This window comes from Conger conger, chromosome 7 (assembly GCF_963514075.1).
Source record: "Conger conger chromosome 7, fConCon1.1, whole genome shotgun sequence".
NCBI lineage: Eukaryota > Metazoa > Chordata > Actinopteri > Anguilliformes > Congridae > Conger > Conger conger.
This window is the reverse complement of record NC_083766.1, coordinates 64,409,514-64,428,933: the sequence shown is the minus strand read 5'-3', so window position 1 is coordinate 64,428,933 and position 19,420 is coordinate 64,409,514. Positions and strand designations below refer to the sequence as shown.

The following is a 19,420-nucleotide window of genomic DNA, read 5'->3' as shown; positions in this document are numbered from 1 at the left end:
CGATTTGTCTGTATTCATTTCACTTCAAATCAAATACGTTAATTAAATTCCTCATTAGTTATGAACGACTACTTTAATTGGATAGCTGCTTGGCTGCATCTACCTGTACTCTCAGAAAAACCTGACAGTGGAGGTGCATGTTCATTCTTCAAGGATCATGTTTCCCAAATGTACCCTAAAAGTAATGCTCTCTCTGGGTCAAATTAGTCTATTTTCCAAGACAAAAAGGAACAAAGTAATTCTATATTACTGGCTAAGGCTACAATTGTATGTAATTACGGTACTGCCCCAGCGACAAGCATCTGTGCTTTTTTAGGCACTTTCCTGACCATTATTTATGAGCGTGCGCGTAATGTTATCTGTGACAGAAAACCAGGTCCTGATCAGACCCTGAAGAGGAGCCCGGATGAAGCCCGTGAGCAGGAAGGCGGAAGTAAGGGCGGATCAACAGCCTCTGCTCCGGTAAATAAGTTTTATCAACAGGCTGTACTCTGTAAATCTGGTTCATTTTTAGTGTTTTCGTCCTTTTTCAGTGTCAGATTTTTTTCTCTTGTACACAATGCAGGCTATGCCTTTTTGCCATTTGTTTTGTTATTTTTGAACGTGTCTTGCACTTCAGAGCTTTTCAGTGCCGTGGTCGATAAGGCCTGAACGGTGTTTAGGCCTTTAGGCGTAGAAGGGCTGGCTGTAGCGTGGTGGTTAAGGTAAATGACTGGGACACACAAGGTCGGTGGTTCTAATCCCGGTGTAGCCACAATAAGATGCACACAGCCGTTGGGCCCTTGAGCAAGGCCCTTAACCCTGCATTGCTCCAGGGGAGGATTGTCTCCTGCTTAGTCTAATCAACTGTACGTCGCTCTGGATAAGAGCGTCTGCCAAATGCCAATAATGTAATGTAATGTAATGTCATGTAATGTAATGGATCTCCCATCAACAAATGCATCCGTTTCAGCACCATGTCTGTGAACAGCGACACTCGGCAAACTGCGCTTTCTGAAAACTGGAAAATGTACATTTATTGACACATATTGGCTTCTAGAACATTATCGTATCCAGAGAGACTAAAATGAACTCATACAGAAAGGATTAGGTAAGAAAGTTGACGACAAGTCATTCGAGTCAAATCCGACAGTAGCTCTTAATACAGAATTTAAAGGATGATAGTCAAAACACAAAACTACAGCATGATGTTAACCGCGCTAGCAGGTGTAAGAGGCAGGTTGAGAATGTAGCGCTTCAAGTAGAAAACGGGTTTGATGACAGTTGTATCTTAGGTGAGGCCAGTACAGCCATGATTCCGTTCAGAAGTCAGCACAAAAAACACGTGATCGTAAAAAAACCACCAACAACACTGATCATGACAAAGATAGAAAATATATTAATGAAATAAAGGCAGATTGAATATGGATTAATGAAAATAATGATGGATCACTTGCTAAACGTCTCACAACAGCGGTAACGGTAATCCTCATCGTAATTTACAATACGGGCGCCGATTTGAATCTTTTAAAATGTGGTCGTGAACTCAGGATTTATAAAGTCAAGAAAATAGCAATATTTCCATGGTGAAACATTTTAAAAAAACAACTGTCAATAGACCAAAGATCACAATTTTATCACGTTTAAAGAAACAGCGATAGAGTCTGACCCGTCAAAATAAATGACCCAAACCGAAGAAGTGTTCTTGAAAATAAAGCAACACAGCGGGAAAAGGGCATTTAATCCAATTTTAATACGTGCGTTATGAGAAATACTATGTCTGGATTATTTAAAACCCGTAAATTTTCATTTTGAAATTAATTAAACGGGTTTTCTACTCATGAAATTACTGGCTCTTGTAAATTAAATGACACAATTTGCTTAATTACTGTATGCCAAAACAATATCCGCAAATAACGAAGAGTTTACACATAAATGCAATCTAACCCCCCAAACCAAGTGAAATCAAACCAGAAACACTTTGAACGGCCGATGTAAACTATTTAGCAGAGCAGAGCCTGGGAAACAATAAAGTCTTTCAAGACAATACAGCAGGCGGCACGGATGGTGCAGTGGGTAGCACTGCTGCCTCACAGCAAGGAGGTCCTGGGTTCGAATCCCCGTCGGCCGGGGCCTCTCAGTGCGGAGTTTGCATGTTCTCCCCGTGTCTGCGTGGGTTTCCTCCGGGTACTCCGGTTTCCTCCCACAGTCCAAAGACATGCAGGTTAGGCTGATTGGAGAGTCTAAATTGGTATGAGGTAATAGGTAATAGGTAATAGGTATGAGTGTGTGAGTGAATGGTGTGTGTGCCCTGAGATGGACTGGCGACCTGTCCAGGGTGTATTCCTGCCTTTCGCCCAATGTATGCTGGGATATGCTATCTCCAGCCCCCCTGCGACCCTGTTCAGGATAAGCGGGTTCAGATAATGGATGGATGGAAGACAATACAGCGGGAAGGAATATGAACCTCATTCAACCACCAGTGGAAATGCGTTCTGCTGCTGGTGACAACGTGAATTTAACTACTGGGGAACAATTAAGTATTTTAATCTGACGAAAAAGTATGAAATATGACACTAGAACTAAAAGGAATAGAAGACTGATAATTGATCATTGATTGTCACTTGACAATGCACAAACTCGTTGTAAGAGAAAACGAATAATGTAAAACTTATTTACCGGAGCAGAAGCTGTTGATTCGCCCTCACTTCCGCCTTCCAGCTCACCGGCTTCATCCGGGCTCCTCTTCAGGGTCTGATCGGCGGCCAGCGTGACGTCATTGTAAGATCTGACGAACTTGAAGTCGCTGGTGCGCGAGCCCGTTGTCAGGTACGCGTCATAATTGTAAGAGCTGCGCAAAGTTCCTGCTCCCTCCACCTCTGCGTAGTTGGGAGGGAAATATGCGCTGGGAATGGCGACTGCGCCGTCAAACAACAGCCTGGGTTTTCTTCTGCGGCAAAACCTCACGGCCACCGTCAGAATAATAAACGTCAGGAAGAAGGTAGAGACGGACACCAGCGCGATAATCAAAAATGAAGTCAGTTTGGAATTGTTCTCCTCACGAGACATGTCTTTCAGCTGGGGGACTTCAGCCAAGTTATCTGAGATCACTAAATACACTGCGAAGGTTGCAGAGAGAGAGGGCTGTCCGTTATCTTTCACCGAGACAACAAGGTTCTGCCTCATGGCGTCAGATTCAGAAATGTCCCGCTGTACCCGGATCTCTCCGCTGTGGACCCCGATAGTGAAAAGTCCCGGATCAGTGGGTTTCACGATCTGATAGGACAGCCACGCGTTCTGTCCAGAGTCCGCGTCCACAGCTATCACCTTGGAGACCAGGGAGCCCGCGTGAGCAGCTTTGGGGACCATCTCAGTCATGAAGGAGTTCCCTGGAGGAGCAGGGTATAGTATCTGTGGAGAGTTATCATTCTCATCAGTCACCAGCACACGCACAGTCACGTTACTGCTGAGTGGAGGAGAACCGTTGTCCCTGGCAACAACGTGGACTTTGAAGCTTCTCAACTGCTCATAATCAAATGATCTGACCGCATGGATCACCCCCGTGTCTCCGTTAACCGATAAAAACGAGGATACCGGGACACCGCTGATCTCACCGGACAGCAGAGAATAGAAAACCGTGCCGTTCTGTCTCCAGTCCGGGTCTCTCGCCCGCACAGAAAGAACAGAGTAGCCAGGTTTGTTATTTTCAGCCACAGAGGCGCTGTACGACTGTTGATCAAACACAGGCGGGTTGTCGTTAACGTCTGACACAGATAACTGCACAGTCTTTGAGGAAGATAAGGGCGGAGAGCCCTCGTCAGTAGCAGTGATTGTGATGTTATACTCCGTGACTAGTTCCCGGTCCAGTTGTCCTGTAGTTACCAGTGAGTAGTAGTTTTTGATGGAGGGGGTTAACTTGAAAGGAACATTCTGCTGAATGGAGCAGCGGACCTGTCTATTTGCCCCGGAGTCTTTATCCTGAACATTAACGATGCCCACCTCTAGGTAACGCGCTCTCAGGGATGGGATTGTTCAGAGATTTCAGAAATATCACAGGCGCGTTGTCATTCACGTCAGTGATTTCGATAATTACTTTTGTACTAGATACCAAACCAGATCCATCTTTTGCTTGTACCTGCATTTCATAATATGACTCCTTCTCAAAATCTATTGATCCAATCACTTGAATTTCCCCGGTCTCCCTCTCAATGCTAAATAACTTCGCTTCTTTCACAGACAAACCGCTAAACTCATACGTCACTTGACCGTTAGCGCCCTCGTCTGCGTCAGTGGCGCTGACTGTGAGCACTACAGCACCTAAAGGAGAGTTTTCGGGAAGACTGACTTCATACACAGCCTGGCTAAACACGGGAATATTATCGTTAGCATCCAGCACAGTGACGTGTATAACTACAGTAGCAGATCTCTGTGGACTCCCTCCGTCAGCGGCAGTAAGTAATAACGTCACCTCCGTCTGCTCCTCGCGATCCAGCTCTTTTTCTAGCACTAACTCGCCGTATTTCCCTCCGTCTGTGTTCGTATGAACAGCCAAAACAAAATGTTCATTCCTTTGTAGCGTGTAGCTCTGAACCGCGTTCTGTCCGATATCCGCATCGTGCGCCTGATCTAAGGGGAAGCGCGCGCCTTTAACTGCGGATTCTCCTATTTCCAGATTAATAATCTCATTCGGAAACTGAGGTGAATTGTCGTTTATATCCTGAATTTGGAGTAAAACGCGGTGTAATTCCAGAGGGTTCTCCAGCACGAGCTCGTATTTTAAAAAACAGGAGACTCTCGTCCCACAAAACTCTTCCCTGTCAATCCTCCCGGCAACAATCAGATCTCCAGTGTTCCGCTGAATATCAACAAAATGGCTGTCATCATCTTCTGTATCGATCCGGGCGTTGCGCGCTGAGAGTCCTTTAACATCGAGCCCGAGGTCCTTCGCTATACTCCCAATGACAGATCCGCGTCTCATCTCCTCCGGAATAGAATAGCTCACATCTGCCAGGCTGGGCGGCAGCGCGAGGATAAAGAAAACCAAACAGAACATCGAGACGCAGACACAGTTTCCTCTGGATCCCATTTTAAACACTGAACACCGACGGATTTCAGATATTTTGATAGAAAGGCAAGAGAAGTTGGAAGAGAAGACTTGCGCAATGCTCTATCATCCGTGTGAAAACACAGCCGAAGATTCTGTCTGCTGTTTTTTTCCGCGGCGCAGAAGAAAGGCTCCCCTCTCTGAATATTACACTAGTGGGAGGAGAGGCACGTCTATCGACTCCTCGCTGGTGAACAGCGACACTGTGAGTATATGCTAAAAACTGCAATAGATATTATCCACTTCGACACATTACCTGAAATAGCAAATTGAAAATATACGGTTTTAAGAATTAATCCGGAATAAAACGTAATAATTATACACAAACTACATGGCAAAGTTAGACTCAGTTGACACGTGCTTCCCACAGTACTGTGTTCCGTGAGATAAAACGTAAATACATTTGATACTGCACGCTGAGTTCAGTCAGGAATGAGATGACTGGTTGCGTTGCATTATCCTGAAATGAATGTGTAACCTTTAAAATCATACCATATTAACAGCGATAATTATGTATTTTGTATTTCATAAATATTATGAGTACTTTAGAAAATAAATGAAGGTGTATGCACGAGAGCAATTTGTTCTGCCTCATTGTCCACCATAAAAGCACAACAAACCTCAACACTAGGGCGGCATGTAGCATAGTGGTTAAGGTACATGACTTGGACATGCAAGGTCGGTGGTAAATGGTAAATGGCAGGCATTTATATAGCGCCTTTATCCAAAGCGCTGTACAATTGATGCTTCTCCATTCACCCATTCATACACACACTCACACACCGACGGCGATTGGCTGCCACGCAAGGCCCCCCGACCAGCTCGTCAGGAGCATTTGGGGGTAGGGTGTCTTGCTCAGGGACACCTCGACACAGCCGGGCGGGGGATCGAACCGGCAACCCTCCGACTGCCAGACGACTGCTCTTACTGCCTGAGCCATGTCGCCCAGATCCGTACAGCCGTTTGGCCCTGGAGCAAGGCCCTTAACCCTGCATTGCTCCAGGGGAGGATTGTCTCCTGCTTAGTCTAATCAACTGTACGTCGCTCTGGGTAAGAGCGTCTGCCAAATGGCAATAATGTATGTAATGAAACATAAAAAGAAACCGAAGCAGCTCCATATTTTCAGTTTCTCTATAAAAAAAACTGCATGACTTCGATATGTCTGTATTCATTTCACTTAAAATCAAATACGTCAATTGAATTCCTCATTAGTTATGAACGACTACTTTAATTGGATAGCTGCATGTCTGCATCTACCTGTACTCTCAGAAAAACGTCACAGTGGAGGTCTGTGTTCATTCTTCAAGGATCATGTTTCCCAAATGTACCCTAAAAGTAACGCTCTCTCTGGGTCAAATTAGTATATTTTCTAAGACAAAACATATATTAAAAAAAAAAAAAAAAAAAAAAAAATATATATATATATATATATATATATATTGCTGGCTAAGGCTACAATTTTATGTAACTATGGTACTGCCCCAGCGACAAGTGTCTGTGCCTTTTTAAGCACTTTTCCGACCATTATTTCTGAGCGTGCGCGTAAAGTTATCTGTGACAGAAAACCAGGTCCTTGCCCGGAGACGTCTTTGGTTTGGTTACGGATGGGAATTGCTTGATGACATTTCATGGTCAAGGAAGCAACTTGAGAAATGTCTTTCCTGCAATATCATCTGTGATTGACAGGAGCAGAAAACATTTTTCAGAATCATCTTTAAGTTTTTGAGAGTTAATGAATTACCTCAAAATAGTACAGTGAAAGTCAGAAACATAAACACTCACTTCAGTTTTGAAGTTCAACGAAAACGCGCCTTAAATAGCATGGAAGAAATCAAATACAGCAATACTTGCGACAATCTTAAAACATTCCACTGCATTCATGCACTTCAAATCCCTGGCTTTCCATTCGTTCAATAAGTAAAGCAGACATGCTGACCATGTATTTTCCACACAATAAACGGCAGTAGCATCATTCGTAAACAGTAATATCGCTCGCGAGAGCTTTAGAACCGCGGATCTCCCATCAACTAATGCATCCGTTTCAGCACCATGTCTGTGAACAGCGACACTCGGCAAACTGCGCTTTCTGAAAACCAGAAAATGTACATTTATTGACACATATTGGCTTCTAGAAGATTCTCGTATCCAGAGAGACTAAAATGAACTCATACAGAAAGGATTAGGTAAGAAAGCTGACGACAAGTCATTCGGGTCATATCCGACAGTCGCTCTTAATACATGATTTAAAGGATGATAGTCAAAACACAGAACTACAGCATGATGTTAACCGCGCTAGCAGGTGTAAGAGGCAGGTTGAGAATGTAGCGCTTAAGCAGAAAACTGGTTTGATGACAGTTGCCAGTACAGCCATGATGCCGTTAAGAAGTCCGCATAAGGAACACGTGAAAGTAAAAAACCACCAACAACACTGATCATGACGTAGATAGAAAATATATTAATGAAATGAAGGCATATTGAATATATACTAATGAAAATAATGATGGATCACTTGCTAAACGTCTCACAACAGCGGTAACGGTAATCCTCATCGTAATTTACAATACCGGCGCCGATTTTAAACTTTAAAAATGTGATCATGAATTTAGGATTGATAAAGGAGAGAAACCGGCAATATTTCCATCGTGGAAATGAAAATAATAAAAAATTAAAAGAGCAACTGTCAATTGATCAAAGATCACAATTTTATCACGTTTAAAGAAACAGCGATAGAGTCTGACCCGTCAAAATAAATGACCCAAACAGAAGAAGTGTTCTTGAAAATAAAGCAACACAGCGGGAAAAGGGCATTTAATCCAATTTTAATACGTGCGTTATGAGAAATACTATGTCTGGATTATTTAAAACCAGTACATTTTCATTTTGAAATTAATTAAACGGGTTTTCTACTCATGGAACTACTGACTCTTGTAAATTAAATGACACAATCTGCATAATTACTGTAAGCCAAAACAACATCCGCAAATAACGAATAGTTTACACATGAATGCAATCTAACCCCCCAAACCAAGTGAAATCAAACCAGAAACACTTTGAACGGCCGATGAAAACTATTTAGCAGAGCAGAGCCTGGGAAACAATAAAGTATTTCAAGACAATACCGCGGGAAGGAATATGAACCTCATTCAACCACCATTGATGCGTTCTGCTGCTGGTGACAACGTGAATTTAACTACTGGGGAACAATTAAGTATTTTAATCTGACGAAAAAGCATGAAATATGACACTAGAACTAAAAGGAATAGAAGATTGATACTTGATCATTGATTGTCACTTGACAGCTCATGCACAAACTCGTTGTAAGAGAAAACGAATAATGTAAAACTTATTTACCGGAGCAGAAGCTGTTGATTCGCCCTCACTTCCGCCTTCCAGCTCACCGGCTTCATCCGGGCTCCTCTTCAGGGTCTGATCGGCGGCCAACGTGACGTCATTGTAAGAACTGACGAACTTGAAGTCGCTGGTACGCGAGCCCGTTGTCAGGTACGCGTCATAATTGTAAGAGCTGCGCAGAGTTCCTGCTCCCTCCACCTCTGCGTAGTTGGGAGGGAAATATGCGCTGGGAATGGCGACTGCGCCGTCAAACAACAGCCTGGGTTTTCTTCTGCGGCAAAATCTCACGGCCACCGTCAGAATAATAAACGTCAGGAAGAAGGTGGAGACGGACACCAGCGCGATGATCAAATATGAAGTCAGTTTGGAATTGTTCTCCTCACGAGACATGTCTTTCAGCTGGGGGACTTCAGCCAAGTTATCTGAGATCACTAAATACACTGCGCAGGTTGCAGAGAGAGAGGGCTGTCCGTTATCTTTCACCGAGACAACAAGGTTCTGCCTCATGGCGTCAGATTCAGAAATGTCCCGCTGCACCCGGATCTCTCCGCTGTGGACCCCGATAGTGAAAAGTCCCGGATCAGTGGGTTTCACGATCTGATAGGACAGCCACGCGTTCTGTCCAGAGTCCGCGTCCACAGCTATCACCTTGGAGACCAGGGAGCCCGCGTGAGCAGCTTTGGGGACCATCTCAGTCATGAAAGAGTTCCCTGTAGGAGCAGGGTATAGTATCTGTGGAGAGTTATCATTCTCATCAGTCACCAGCACACGCACAGTCACGTTACTGCTGAGTGGAGGAGAACCGTTGTCCCTGGCAACAACGTGGACTTTGAAGCTTCTCAACTGCTCATAATCAAATGATCTGACCGCATGGATCACCCCCGTGTCTCCGTTAACCGATAAAAACGAGGATACCGGGACACCGCTGATATCACCGGACAGCAGAGAATAGAAAACCGTGCCGTTCTGTCTCCAGTCCGGGTCTCTCGCCCGCACAGAAAGAACAGAGTAGCCAGGTTTGTTATTTTCAGCCACAGAGGCGCTGTACGACTGTTGATCAAACACAGGCGGGTTGTCGTTAACGTCTGACACAGATAACTGCACAGTCTTTGAGGAAGATAAGGGCGGAGAGCCCTCGTCAGTAGCAGTGATTGTGATGTTATACTCCGTGACTAGTTCCCGGTCCAGTTGTCCTGTAGTTACCAGTGAGTAGTAGTTTTTGATGGAGGGGGTTAACTTGAAAGGAACATTCTGCTGAATGGAGCAGCGGACCTGTCTATTTGCCCCGGAGTCTTTATCCTGAACATTAACGGTGCCCACCTCTGCGCCAGGTAACGCGTTCTCAGGTATGGGATTGTTCAGAGATTTCAAAAATATCACAGGCGCGTTGTCATTCACGTCAGTGATTTCGATAATTACCTTTGCACTAGATACTAAGCCGGATCCATCTTTTGCTTGTATTTGCATTTCATAATATGACTCTTTTTCATAATCTATTGATCCAATCACATGAATTTCCCCGGTCACCCTGTCAATGCTAAATAACTTCGCCCCTTTCACGGACATACGGCTAAACTCATACGTCACTTGACCGTTAGCGCCCTCGTCTGCGTCAGTGGCGCTGACTGTGAGCACTACAGCACCTAATGGAGAGTTTTCAGGAAGACTGACTTCATACACAGCCTGGCTAAACACGGGGATATTATCGTTAGCATCCAGCACAGTGACGTGTATAACTACAGTAGCAGATCTCTGTGGACTCCCTCCGTCAGCGGCAGTAAGTAATAACGTCACCTCCGTCTGCTCCTCGCGATCCAGCTCTTTTTCTAGCACTAACTCGCCGTATTTCCCTCCGTCTGTGTTCGTATGAACAGCCAAAACAAAATGTTCATTCCTTTGTAGCGTGTAGCTCTGAACCGCGTTCTGTCCGATATCCGCATCGTGGGCCTGATCTAAGGGGAAGCGCTCGCCTTTATCTGCGGATTCTCTTATTTCCAGATTAATAATCTCATTCGGAAACTGAGGTGAATTGTCGTTTATATCCTGAATTTGGAGTAAAACGCGGTGTAATTCCAGAGGGTTCTCCAGCACGAGCTCGTATTTTAAAGAACAGGAGACTCTCGTTCCACAAAACTCTTCCCTGTCAATCCTCCCGGCAACAATCAGATCTCCAGTGTTCCGCTGAATATCAACAAAATGGCTGTCATCATCTTCTGTATCGATCCGGGCGTTGCGCGCTGAGAGTCCTTTAACATCGAGCCCGAGGTCCTTCGCTATACTCCCAATGACAGATCCGCGTCTCATCTCCTCCGGAATAGAATAGCTCACATCTGCCAGGCTGGGCGGCAGCGCGAGGATAAAGAAAACCAAACAGAACATCGAGACGCAGACAGAGTCTCCTCTAGATCCCATTTTAAACACTGAACACCAACGGATTTCAGATATTTTGATATAAACGCAAGAGAAGTTGGAAGAGAAGACACGCGCAATACTCTATCAGCCGTGTGAAAACACAGCCGAAGATTCTGTCTGCTGTTTTTTCCGCGGCGCAGAAGAAAGGCTCCCCTCTCTGAATATTACACTTGTGGGAGGAGAGGCACGTCTATCGTCCCCTCGCTGGTGAACAGCGACACTCTGAGTATATTCTAAAAACTGCAATAGATAGTGTCCACTTTTACACATTGCCTGAATTAGCAAGTTTAAAGTACACGATTTTTATCGAATAAAATTCAATTATACACAGACTACATGGCAAAGTTAGACTGAGTTGACACGTGCTTCCCACAGTACTGTGTTCCGTGAGATAAAATGTAAATACATTTGATACTGCACGCGGACTACGTCGAGACTGAGATGGTTGGTTGCGTTGCATTATCCTGAAATTAATGTGGTACCATTGAAATCATACCATATTAACAGCGACAATTATGGATTTGTATTTAATAAACATTCTGAATATTTTACAAAAGAAATGAAGATCTATGCACGATAACAATTTGTTCTGCTTCATTGTCCACCATAATCTTTACACAAAATGAAACCGAAGCAGCTCCTTATTTTCAGTTTCTCTACACAAAAGCATGACTTCGATTGGTCTGTATTCATTTCACTTCAAATCAAATACGTTAATTAAATTCCTCATTAGTTATGAACGACTACTTTCATTGGATAGCTGCTTGGCTGCATCTACCTGTACTCTCAGAAAAACCTGACAGTGGAGGTGCATGTTCATTCTTCAAGGATCATGTTTCCCAAATGTACCCTAAAAGTAATGCTCTCTCTGGGTCAAATTAGTCTATTTTCCAAGACAAAAAGGAACAAAGTAATTCTATATTACTGGCTAAGGCTACAATTGTATGTAATTACGGTACTGCCCCAGCGACAAGCATCTGTGCTTTTTTAGGCACTTTCCTGACCATTATTTATGAGCGTGCGCGTAATGTTATCTGTGACAGAAAACCAGGTCCTGATCAGACCCTGAAGAGGAGCCCGGATGAAGCCCGTGAGCAGGAAGGCGGAAGTAAGGGCGGATCAACAGCCTCTGCTGCGGTAAATAAGTTTTATCAACAGGCTGTACTCTGTAAATCTGGTTCATTTTTAGTGTTTTCGTCCTTTTTCAGTGTCTGATTTTTTTCTCTTGTACACAATGCAGGCTATGCCTTTTTGCCATTTGTTTTGTTATTTTTGAACGTGTCTTGCACGTGTCTTGCACTTTTCAGTGCCGTGGTCGATAAGGCCTGAACGGTGTTTAGGCCTTTAGGCGTAGAAGGGCTGGCCTGTAGCGTGGTGGTTAAGGTAAATGACTGGGACACACAAGGTCCGTGGTTCTAATCCCGGTGTAGCCACAATAAGATGCACACAGCCGTTGGGCCCTTGAGCAAGGCCCTTAACCCTGCATTGCTCCAGGGGAGGATTGTCTAATCAACTGTACGTCGCTCTGGATAAGAGCGTCTGCCAAATGCCAATAATGTAATGTAATGTAATGTCATGTCATGTAATGTAATGTCATGTAATGTAATGGATCTCCCATCAACAAATGCATCCGTTTCAGCACCATGTCTGTGAACAGCGACACTCGGCAATCTGCGCTTTCTGAAAACTGGAAAATGTGCATTTATTGACCCAGATTGGCTTCTAGAACATTATCGAATACAGAGCGACTTAAATGAACACATACAAAAAAAGATTAGGTAAGTTGACGACACGTCATTCGAGTCAAATCCGACAGTAGCTCTTAATACAGAATTTAAAGGATGATAGTCAAAACACAAAACTACAGCATGATGTTAACCGCGCTAGCAGGTGTAAGAGGCAGGTTGAGAATGTAGCGCTTCAAGTAGAAAACGGGTTTGATGACAGTTGTATCTTAGGTGAGGCCAGTACAGCCATGATTCCGTTCAGAAGTCAGCATAAAAAACACGTGATCGTAAAAAAACCACCAACAACACTGATCATGACAAAGATAGAAAATATATTAATGAAATAAAGGCAGATTGAATATGGATTAATGAAAATAATGATGGATCACTTGCTAAACGTCTCACAACAGCGGTAACGGTAATCCTCATCATAATTTACAATACCAGCGCCGATTTGAATCTTTTAAAATGTGGTCGTGAACTCAGGATTTATAAAGTCAAGAAAATAGCAATATTTCCATGGTGAAACATTTAAAAAAAACAACTGTCAATAGACCAAAGATCACAATTTTATCACGTTTAAAGAAACAGCGATAGAGTCTGACCCGTCAAAATAAATGACCCAAACCGAAGAAGTGTTCTTGAAAATAAAGCAACACAGCGGGAAAAGGGCATTTAATCCAATTTTAATACGTGCGTTATGAGAAATACTATGTCTGGATTATTTAAAACGCGTAAATTTTCATTTTGAAATTAATTAAACGGGTTTTCTACTCATGAAATTACTGGCTCTTGTAAATTAAATGACACAATTTGCTTAATTACTGTATGCCAAAACAACATCCGCAAATAACGAAGAGTTTACACATAAATGCAATCTAACCCCCCAAACCAAGTGAAATCAAACCAGAAACACTTTGAACGGCCGATGTAAACTATTTAGCAGAGGAGAGCCTGGGAAACAATAAAGTATTTCAAGACAATACAGCAGGCGGCACGGATGGTGCAGTGGGTAGCACTGCTGCCTCACAGCAAGGAGGTCCTGGGTTCGAATCCCCGTCGGCCGGGGCCTCTCAGTGCGGAGTTTGCATGTTCTCCCCGTGTCTGCGTGGGTTTCCTCCGGGTACTCCGGTTTCCTCCCACAGTCCAAAGACATGCAGGTTAGGCTGATTGGAGAGTCTAAATTGGTATGAGGTATGAGGTAATAGGTATGAGTGTGTGAGTGAATGGTGTGTGTGCCCTGAGATGGACTGGCGACCTGTCCAGGGTGTATTCCTGCCTTTCGCACAATGTATGCTGGGATATGCTATCTCCAGCCCCCCTGCGACCCTGTTCAGGATAAGCGGGTTCAGATAATGGATGGAAGACAATACAGCGGGAAGGAATATGAACCTCATTCAACCACCATTGAGTGGAAATGCGTTCTGCTGCTGGTGACAACGTGAATTTTACTACTGGGGAACAATTAAGTATTTTAATCTGACGAAAAAGTATGAAATATGACACTAGAACTAAAAGGAATAGAAGACTGATAATTGATCATTGATTGTCACTTGACAATGCACAAACTCGTTGTAAGAGAAAACGAATAATGTAAAACTTATTTACCGGAGCAGAGGCTGTTGATTCGCCCTCACTTCCGCCTTCCTGCTCACCGGCTTCATCCGGGCTCCTCTTCAGGGTCTGATCGGCGGCCAGCGTGACGTCATTGTAAGATCTGACGAACTTGAAGTCGCTGGTGCGCGAGCCCGTTGTTAGGTACGCGTCATAATTGTAAGAGCTGCGCAGAGTTCCTGCTCCCTCCACCTCTGCGTAGTTGGGAGGGAAATATGCGCTGGGAATGGCGACTGCGCCGTCAAACAACAGTCTGGGTTTTCTTCTGCGGCAAAACCTCACGGCCACCGTCAGAATAATAAACGTCAGGAAGAAGGTGGAGACGGACACCAGCGCGATGATCAAATATGAAGTCAGTTTGGAATTGTTCTCCTCACGAGACATGTCTTTCAGCTGGGGGACTTCAGCCAAGTTATCTGAGATCACTAAATACACTGCGCAGGTTGCAGAGAGAGAGGGCTGTCCGTTATCTTTCACCGAGACAACAAGGTTCTGCCTCATGGCGTCAGATTCAGAAATGTCCCGCTGTACCCGGATCTCTCCGCTGTGGACCCCGATAGTGAAAAGTCCCGGATCAGTGGGTTTCACGATCTGATAGGACAGCCACGCGTTCTGTCCAGAGTCCGCGTCCACAGCTATCACCTTGGAGACCAGGGAGCCCGCGTGAGCAGCTTTGGGGACCATCTCAGTCATGAAGGAGTTCCCTGTAGGAGCAGGGTATAGTATCTGTGGAGAGTTATCATTCTCATCAGTCACCAGCACACGCACAGTCACGTTACTGCTGAGTGGAGGAGAACCGTTGTCCCTGGCAACAACGTGGACTTTGAAGCTTCTCAACTGCTCATAATCAAATGATCTGACCGCATGGATAACCCCCGTGTCTCCGTTAACCGATAAAAACGAGGATATCGGGACACCGCTGATCTCACCGGACAGCAGAGAATAGAATACCGTGCCGTTCTGTCTCCAGTCCGGGTCTCTCGCCCGCACAGAAAGAACAGAGTAGCCAGGTTTGTTATTTTCAGCCACAGAGGCGCTGTACGACTGTTGATCAAACACAGGCGGGTTGTCGTTAACGTCTGACACAGATAACTGCACAGTCTTTGAGGAAGATAAGGGCGGAGAGCCCTCGTCAGTAGCAGTGATTGTGATGTTATACTCCGTGACTAGTTCCCGGTCCAGTTGTCCTGTAGTTACCAGTGAGTAGTAGTTTTTGATGGAGGGGGTTAACTTGAAAGGAACATTCTGCTGAATGGAGCAGCGGACCTGTCTATTTGCCCCGGAGTCTTTATCCTGAACATTAACGATGCCCACCTCTGTGCCAGGTAACGCGCTCTCAGGTATGGGATTGTTCAGAGATTTCAGAAATATCACAGGGGCGTTGTCATTCACGTCAGTGATTTCGATAATTACTTTTGCACTAGATACCAAACCAGATCCATCTTTTGCTTTAGTTTGCATTTCATAATGTGTCTCTTTTTCATAATCTATTGATCCAATCACATGAATTTCCCCGGTCACCCTGTCAATACTAAACAACTTTGCTGCTTTATCTGACATACGATTGAACTCATACGTCACTTGACCGTTAGCGCCCTCGTCTGCGTCAGTGGCGCTGACTGTGAGCACTACAGCACCTAATGGACAGTTTTCAGGAAGACTGACTTCATACACAGCCTGGCTAAACACGGGGATATTATCGTTAGCATCCAGCACAGTGACGTGTATAACTACAGTAGCAGATCTCTGTGGACTCCCTCCGTCAGCGGCAGTAAGTAATAACGTCACCTCCGTCTGCTCCTCGCGATCCAGCTCTTTTTCTAGCACTAACTCGCCGTATTTCCCTCCGTCTATGTTCGTATGAACAGCCAAAACAAAATGTTCATTCCGTTGTAGCGTGTAGCTCTGAACCGCGTTCTGTCCGATATCCGCATCGTGCGCCTCGTCTAAGGGGAAGCGCGCGCCTTTAACTGCGGATTCCCTAATTTCAAGTTTAAAAACCTCATTCGGAAACTGAGGTGAATTGTCGTTTATATCCTGAATTTGGAGTAAAACGCGGTGTAATTCCAGAGGGTTCTCCAGCACGAGCTCGTATTTTAAAGAACAGGAAACCCTCCGACCACAAAGCTCTTCCCTGTCAATCCTCCCGGCAACAATCAGATCTCCAGTGTTCCGCTGAATATCAACAAAATGGCTGTCATCATCTTCTGTATCGATCCGGGCGTTGCGCGCTGAGAGTCCTTTAACATCGAGCCCGAGGTCCTTCGCTATACTCCCAATGACAGATCCGCGTCTCATCTCCTCCGGAATAGAATAGCTCACATCTGCCAGGCTGGGCGGCAGCGCGAGGATAAAGAAAACCAAACAGAACATCGAGACGCAGACAGAGTCTCCTCTGGATCCCATTTTAAACACTGAACACCGACGGATTTCAGAACAATCCAACAACTGTGATATTAAAATGGGACAAATACTTTCCTCTCCTTTGGAGAAGTCAGCTGAATAAGCAATGAAACAAACACTCGGTCTGATGGATGTTTTCCCGCGGCGCAGAAGAAAGGCTCCCCTCTCTGAATATTACTCGAGTGGGAGGAGAGGCACGTCTATCGTCCCCTCGCTGGTAAACAGCGACACCCAGAGTAATCTTTGAAAATGACATGCAATCTCATGAATATTTCAGTTCTTATATTGACATTTCAAATATTTGAACTGCAGAGATTACTATGTCTTTTTCAAATTACTTTAACTAACGTGTTACAATAAATAAATAAAAACGTATTCTGCGTTTGTTCTGTGTCCTTTATACTCTGTGCTCAATTCTGTAACTAATGAGGTTTGGCCCATTCCGTGAACAATCTGCCAGAGGTGTGGGGGTTGACCACTGCAATTGTGCTAAAAATTCATCTAAATGTTCGTTATATGTTCAATAAAGAACACTTCTTTTTGTGTTTGTCTCTTAAAGGGGGGACGGGGGTGTGAGTGTAAATTGGGGTTTATGTCGATTTTTTCGAACCATATATTTGGCATTAAAGCAGGGAAAACCTGAGAACCTGTTGTCTGACACAATTGTCTGTTTATTTTCATATTATCTACTCGAATTTCATAAAACTGCTCAGAAGAAATAATCTAGTAGATATTGTATCTTGGACAATTCGAATAAATCATTTGTTCAAAAATTACACAATGTCAAAGTTTGGTCAGGTGAGAAAATGTAAAAAAAAGTTATATATATATAGATATTCAACCAAGCATATGATTCTCCAAAATCGACACAAACCACAATTTCCACTCGAGCGTGACTCTTTGGGTGACACGTGGTTGGAGTGGTCAGCTCCCACCTCACGGAATCACCCATATTTTTATTCATCGAGTCATATTACAGACAACCAGGGGCTTCCAGACGATCTGGTTCACAAACAGAAATCTTAACATTTCTTAAGATGTTTTAGCCATTGGAGGAAGGAAATGTCCCTCAACGAATTTTTCATGCTTGAGAAAATCCTCTAGACTACGAAAAGTTCATTCTTGAATATAGATTTGCACGTCAAGGCGAACTCGATCACCCAATGCAACGGAACCATGCCTTGCCATGTAAATTACAACTTTTAATTGCACGGCGGTTTTTGCTACAATGTTTCAAAACAGTGCTAGATCTACAGAGAAGAGAGTGATTATAGCTAATAGGCATTCATATTTCATATTTCATAGTTACTTCTTAAATTACTCTCACTCTGCTCAGGTGGTCCACTACCGCGTCCACTCGTTAAACCGTCTGGGATACCAGCCAGAACCGATGAGTCCTTCCCAAGAATGTATTTGACCATTTTCCTGGACTCTGATAAATCGGCTGGGGGCGGTCCACTTCCTGTCAAACAATGTGTAACTTAGTGTGTAACAACGTGTGCATTAGTTTGGCTTCAACAGCGCCGTAGAATTGTAGCCGATCATCTGGGCTTCGAACGTTCATGCAACATTGAATTTTAACGTTACTTTATTTCAATGGATGTGGCTTGCTATAGTTATCTAAAGGTAGCTAGCTATGACTTCAGTTCTCACTGGTATTGCTGGATTCCCTCCTATAATTGCTCAATTCTTTTTTTCGCAGATAAGCATATTCTCGTATTTTTTAACGACCTCTTCACGGCTATATTTCTAGCGTTAATCTAATGTTATTTTCTCCACATCTTCTGTTTTTGGCCGCTGTCACAGGCGGATTGAGTTCGCTTTTTAAAATGTTTTTTTTTCACGTTTTCCTTCCGTCCGATTAAAAAAAAATTTTTTTTTTAGTTTTCCGTATATTCAATTTTCGCTAAATAAAATAAATATAGCTAGGCTACCGCAGGTTGTGTGGAGCAGCGGCACTGAAAGCGGTGGTCGGCGGGATGACTGTATGGAGCAGCGGCACTGAAAGCGGTGGTCGGCGGGATGACTGTGTGGAGCAGCGGCACTGAAAGCGGTGGTCGGCGGGATGACTGTGTGGAGCAGCGACACTCAGAGCATCCAGCTCGAACTGCAGGCGAGGAGAGGCTCGAATATTACATTCATATGATGATTTAATAAGGCAGGGCTCTCAACCCGCTCTCTCGCTTCGGCTTTTTCACGCAGCAAGACAAAATAAATTAAAATGAAATAAAGTAAAACATGTATTTTATTTATTTCTACACACCAAACCAAACAAATGAATGTTGTTCAACAGTTCTATTAAACCACTTCATTCCGAAACGAGCAGGCTCATTCTATTCCTGACATTATATCAAAACAAGTTCAGCATTATACAGCTGTATTCTACAAACAGTTTCATCGTTGTCATCTCCGTCTGTATAAAGCTGTAGTCACCACAGACTCCCCCCATAAAAGAGTTATTACTACTCACCCTAACCCCACCCCCAAACCTGTGCCCCCTGGATCCGTCACAACCTTTCACCCTCCCAGCGACAGCCCTCCCTCCCTCCCTCCCTCCCTCCCAGCTCTGTTGCCTGTACAGTTACAACCTTTCGATCAGTATTCATGTAATTGCCTAAAATCATGCCTAATACACGCCAAACCATTAAGAAATAAAATAAATCATTTCAGCGAATGAAAATGTATTTTGGTCATTTCTTTTATCACTGTTGTGCGAGTTAGTGAGGTTTCATTTACGCCCGAGAGATGGCGCACATTTACAGCGCGTTTCACGAATGGTTTTCCGTAACCTCCGCTGTGAGTCAGCTGGCACTGCATTATGGGAATAAGA

At 44.1% G+C, this 19,420-nt stretch overlaps 2 protein-coding genes and 1 pseudogene across 2 annotated transcripts; all 3 read right to left on the bottom strand.

The window, feature by feature from the left end:
• Nucleotides 1-1,651: 1,651 nt before the first annotated feature.
• LOC133133624 (protocadherin gamma-A11-like) lies at nucleotides 1,652-5,066 on the bottom strand (annotated as a pseudogene).
• Nucleotides 5,067-6,715: 1,649 nt separating this feature from the next.
• On the bottom strand, nucleotides 6,716-10,813 carry LOC133133623 (protocadherin gamma-A11-like). Its single transcript, XM_061249726.1, has 2 exons — nucleotides 8,482-10,813; nucleotides 6,716-6,756 (listed from the first exon to the last, which is right to left on the bottom strand). Exons 1-2 carry the CDS (start codon nucleotides 10,811-10,813, stop codon nucleotides 6,716-6,718), a joined length of 2,373 nt encoding a protein of 790 aa, XP_061105710.1.
• Nucleotides 10,814-12,190: 1,377 nt separating this feature from the next.
• Nucleotides 12,191-16,612, bottom strand: LOC133133622 (protocadherin gamma-A11-like). The gene is made up of 2 exons (XM_061249724.1): nucleotides 14,229-16,612; nucleotides 12,191-12,210 (listed from the first exon to the last, which is right to left on the bottom strand). Exons 1-2 carry the CDS (start codon nucleotides 16,591-16,593, stop codon nucleotides 12,191-12,193), a joined length of 2,385 nt encoding a protein of 794 aa, XP_061105708.1. The 5' UTR covers nucleotides 16,594-16,612.
• Nucleotides 16,613-19,420: the final 2,808 nt, after the last annotated feature.

What these genes read in the sequence shown, in the direction of transcription:
- LOC133133623 (XM_061249726.1), bottom strand. Translation starts at nt 10,813, where the DNA reads ATGTTCTGTTTGGTTTTCTTTATCCTCGCGCTGCCGCCCAGCCTGGCA. An exon ending in GAGGAGCCCGGATGAAGCCG is followed by an intron (nt 6,757 to 8,481) that starts GTGAGCTGGAAG and finishes TGTCAATCACAG; the next exon opens with ATGATATTGCAGGAAAGACA.
- LOC133133622 (XM_061249724.1), bottom strand. Translation starts at nt 16,593, where the DNA reads ATGGGATCCAGAGGAGACTCTGTCTGCGTCTCGATGTTCTGTTTGGTT. An exon ending in GAGGAGCCCGGATGAAGCCG is followed by an intron (nt 12,211 to 14,228) that starts GTGAGCAGGAAG and finishes ACCACGCTACAG; the next exon opens with GCCAGCCCTTCTACGCCTAA.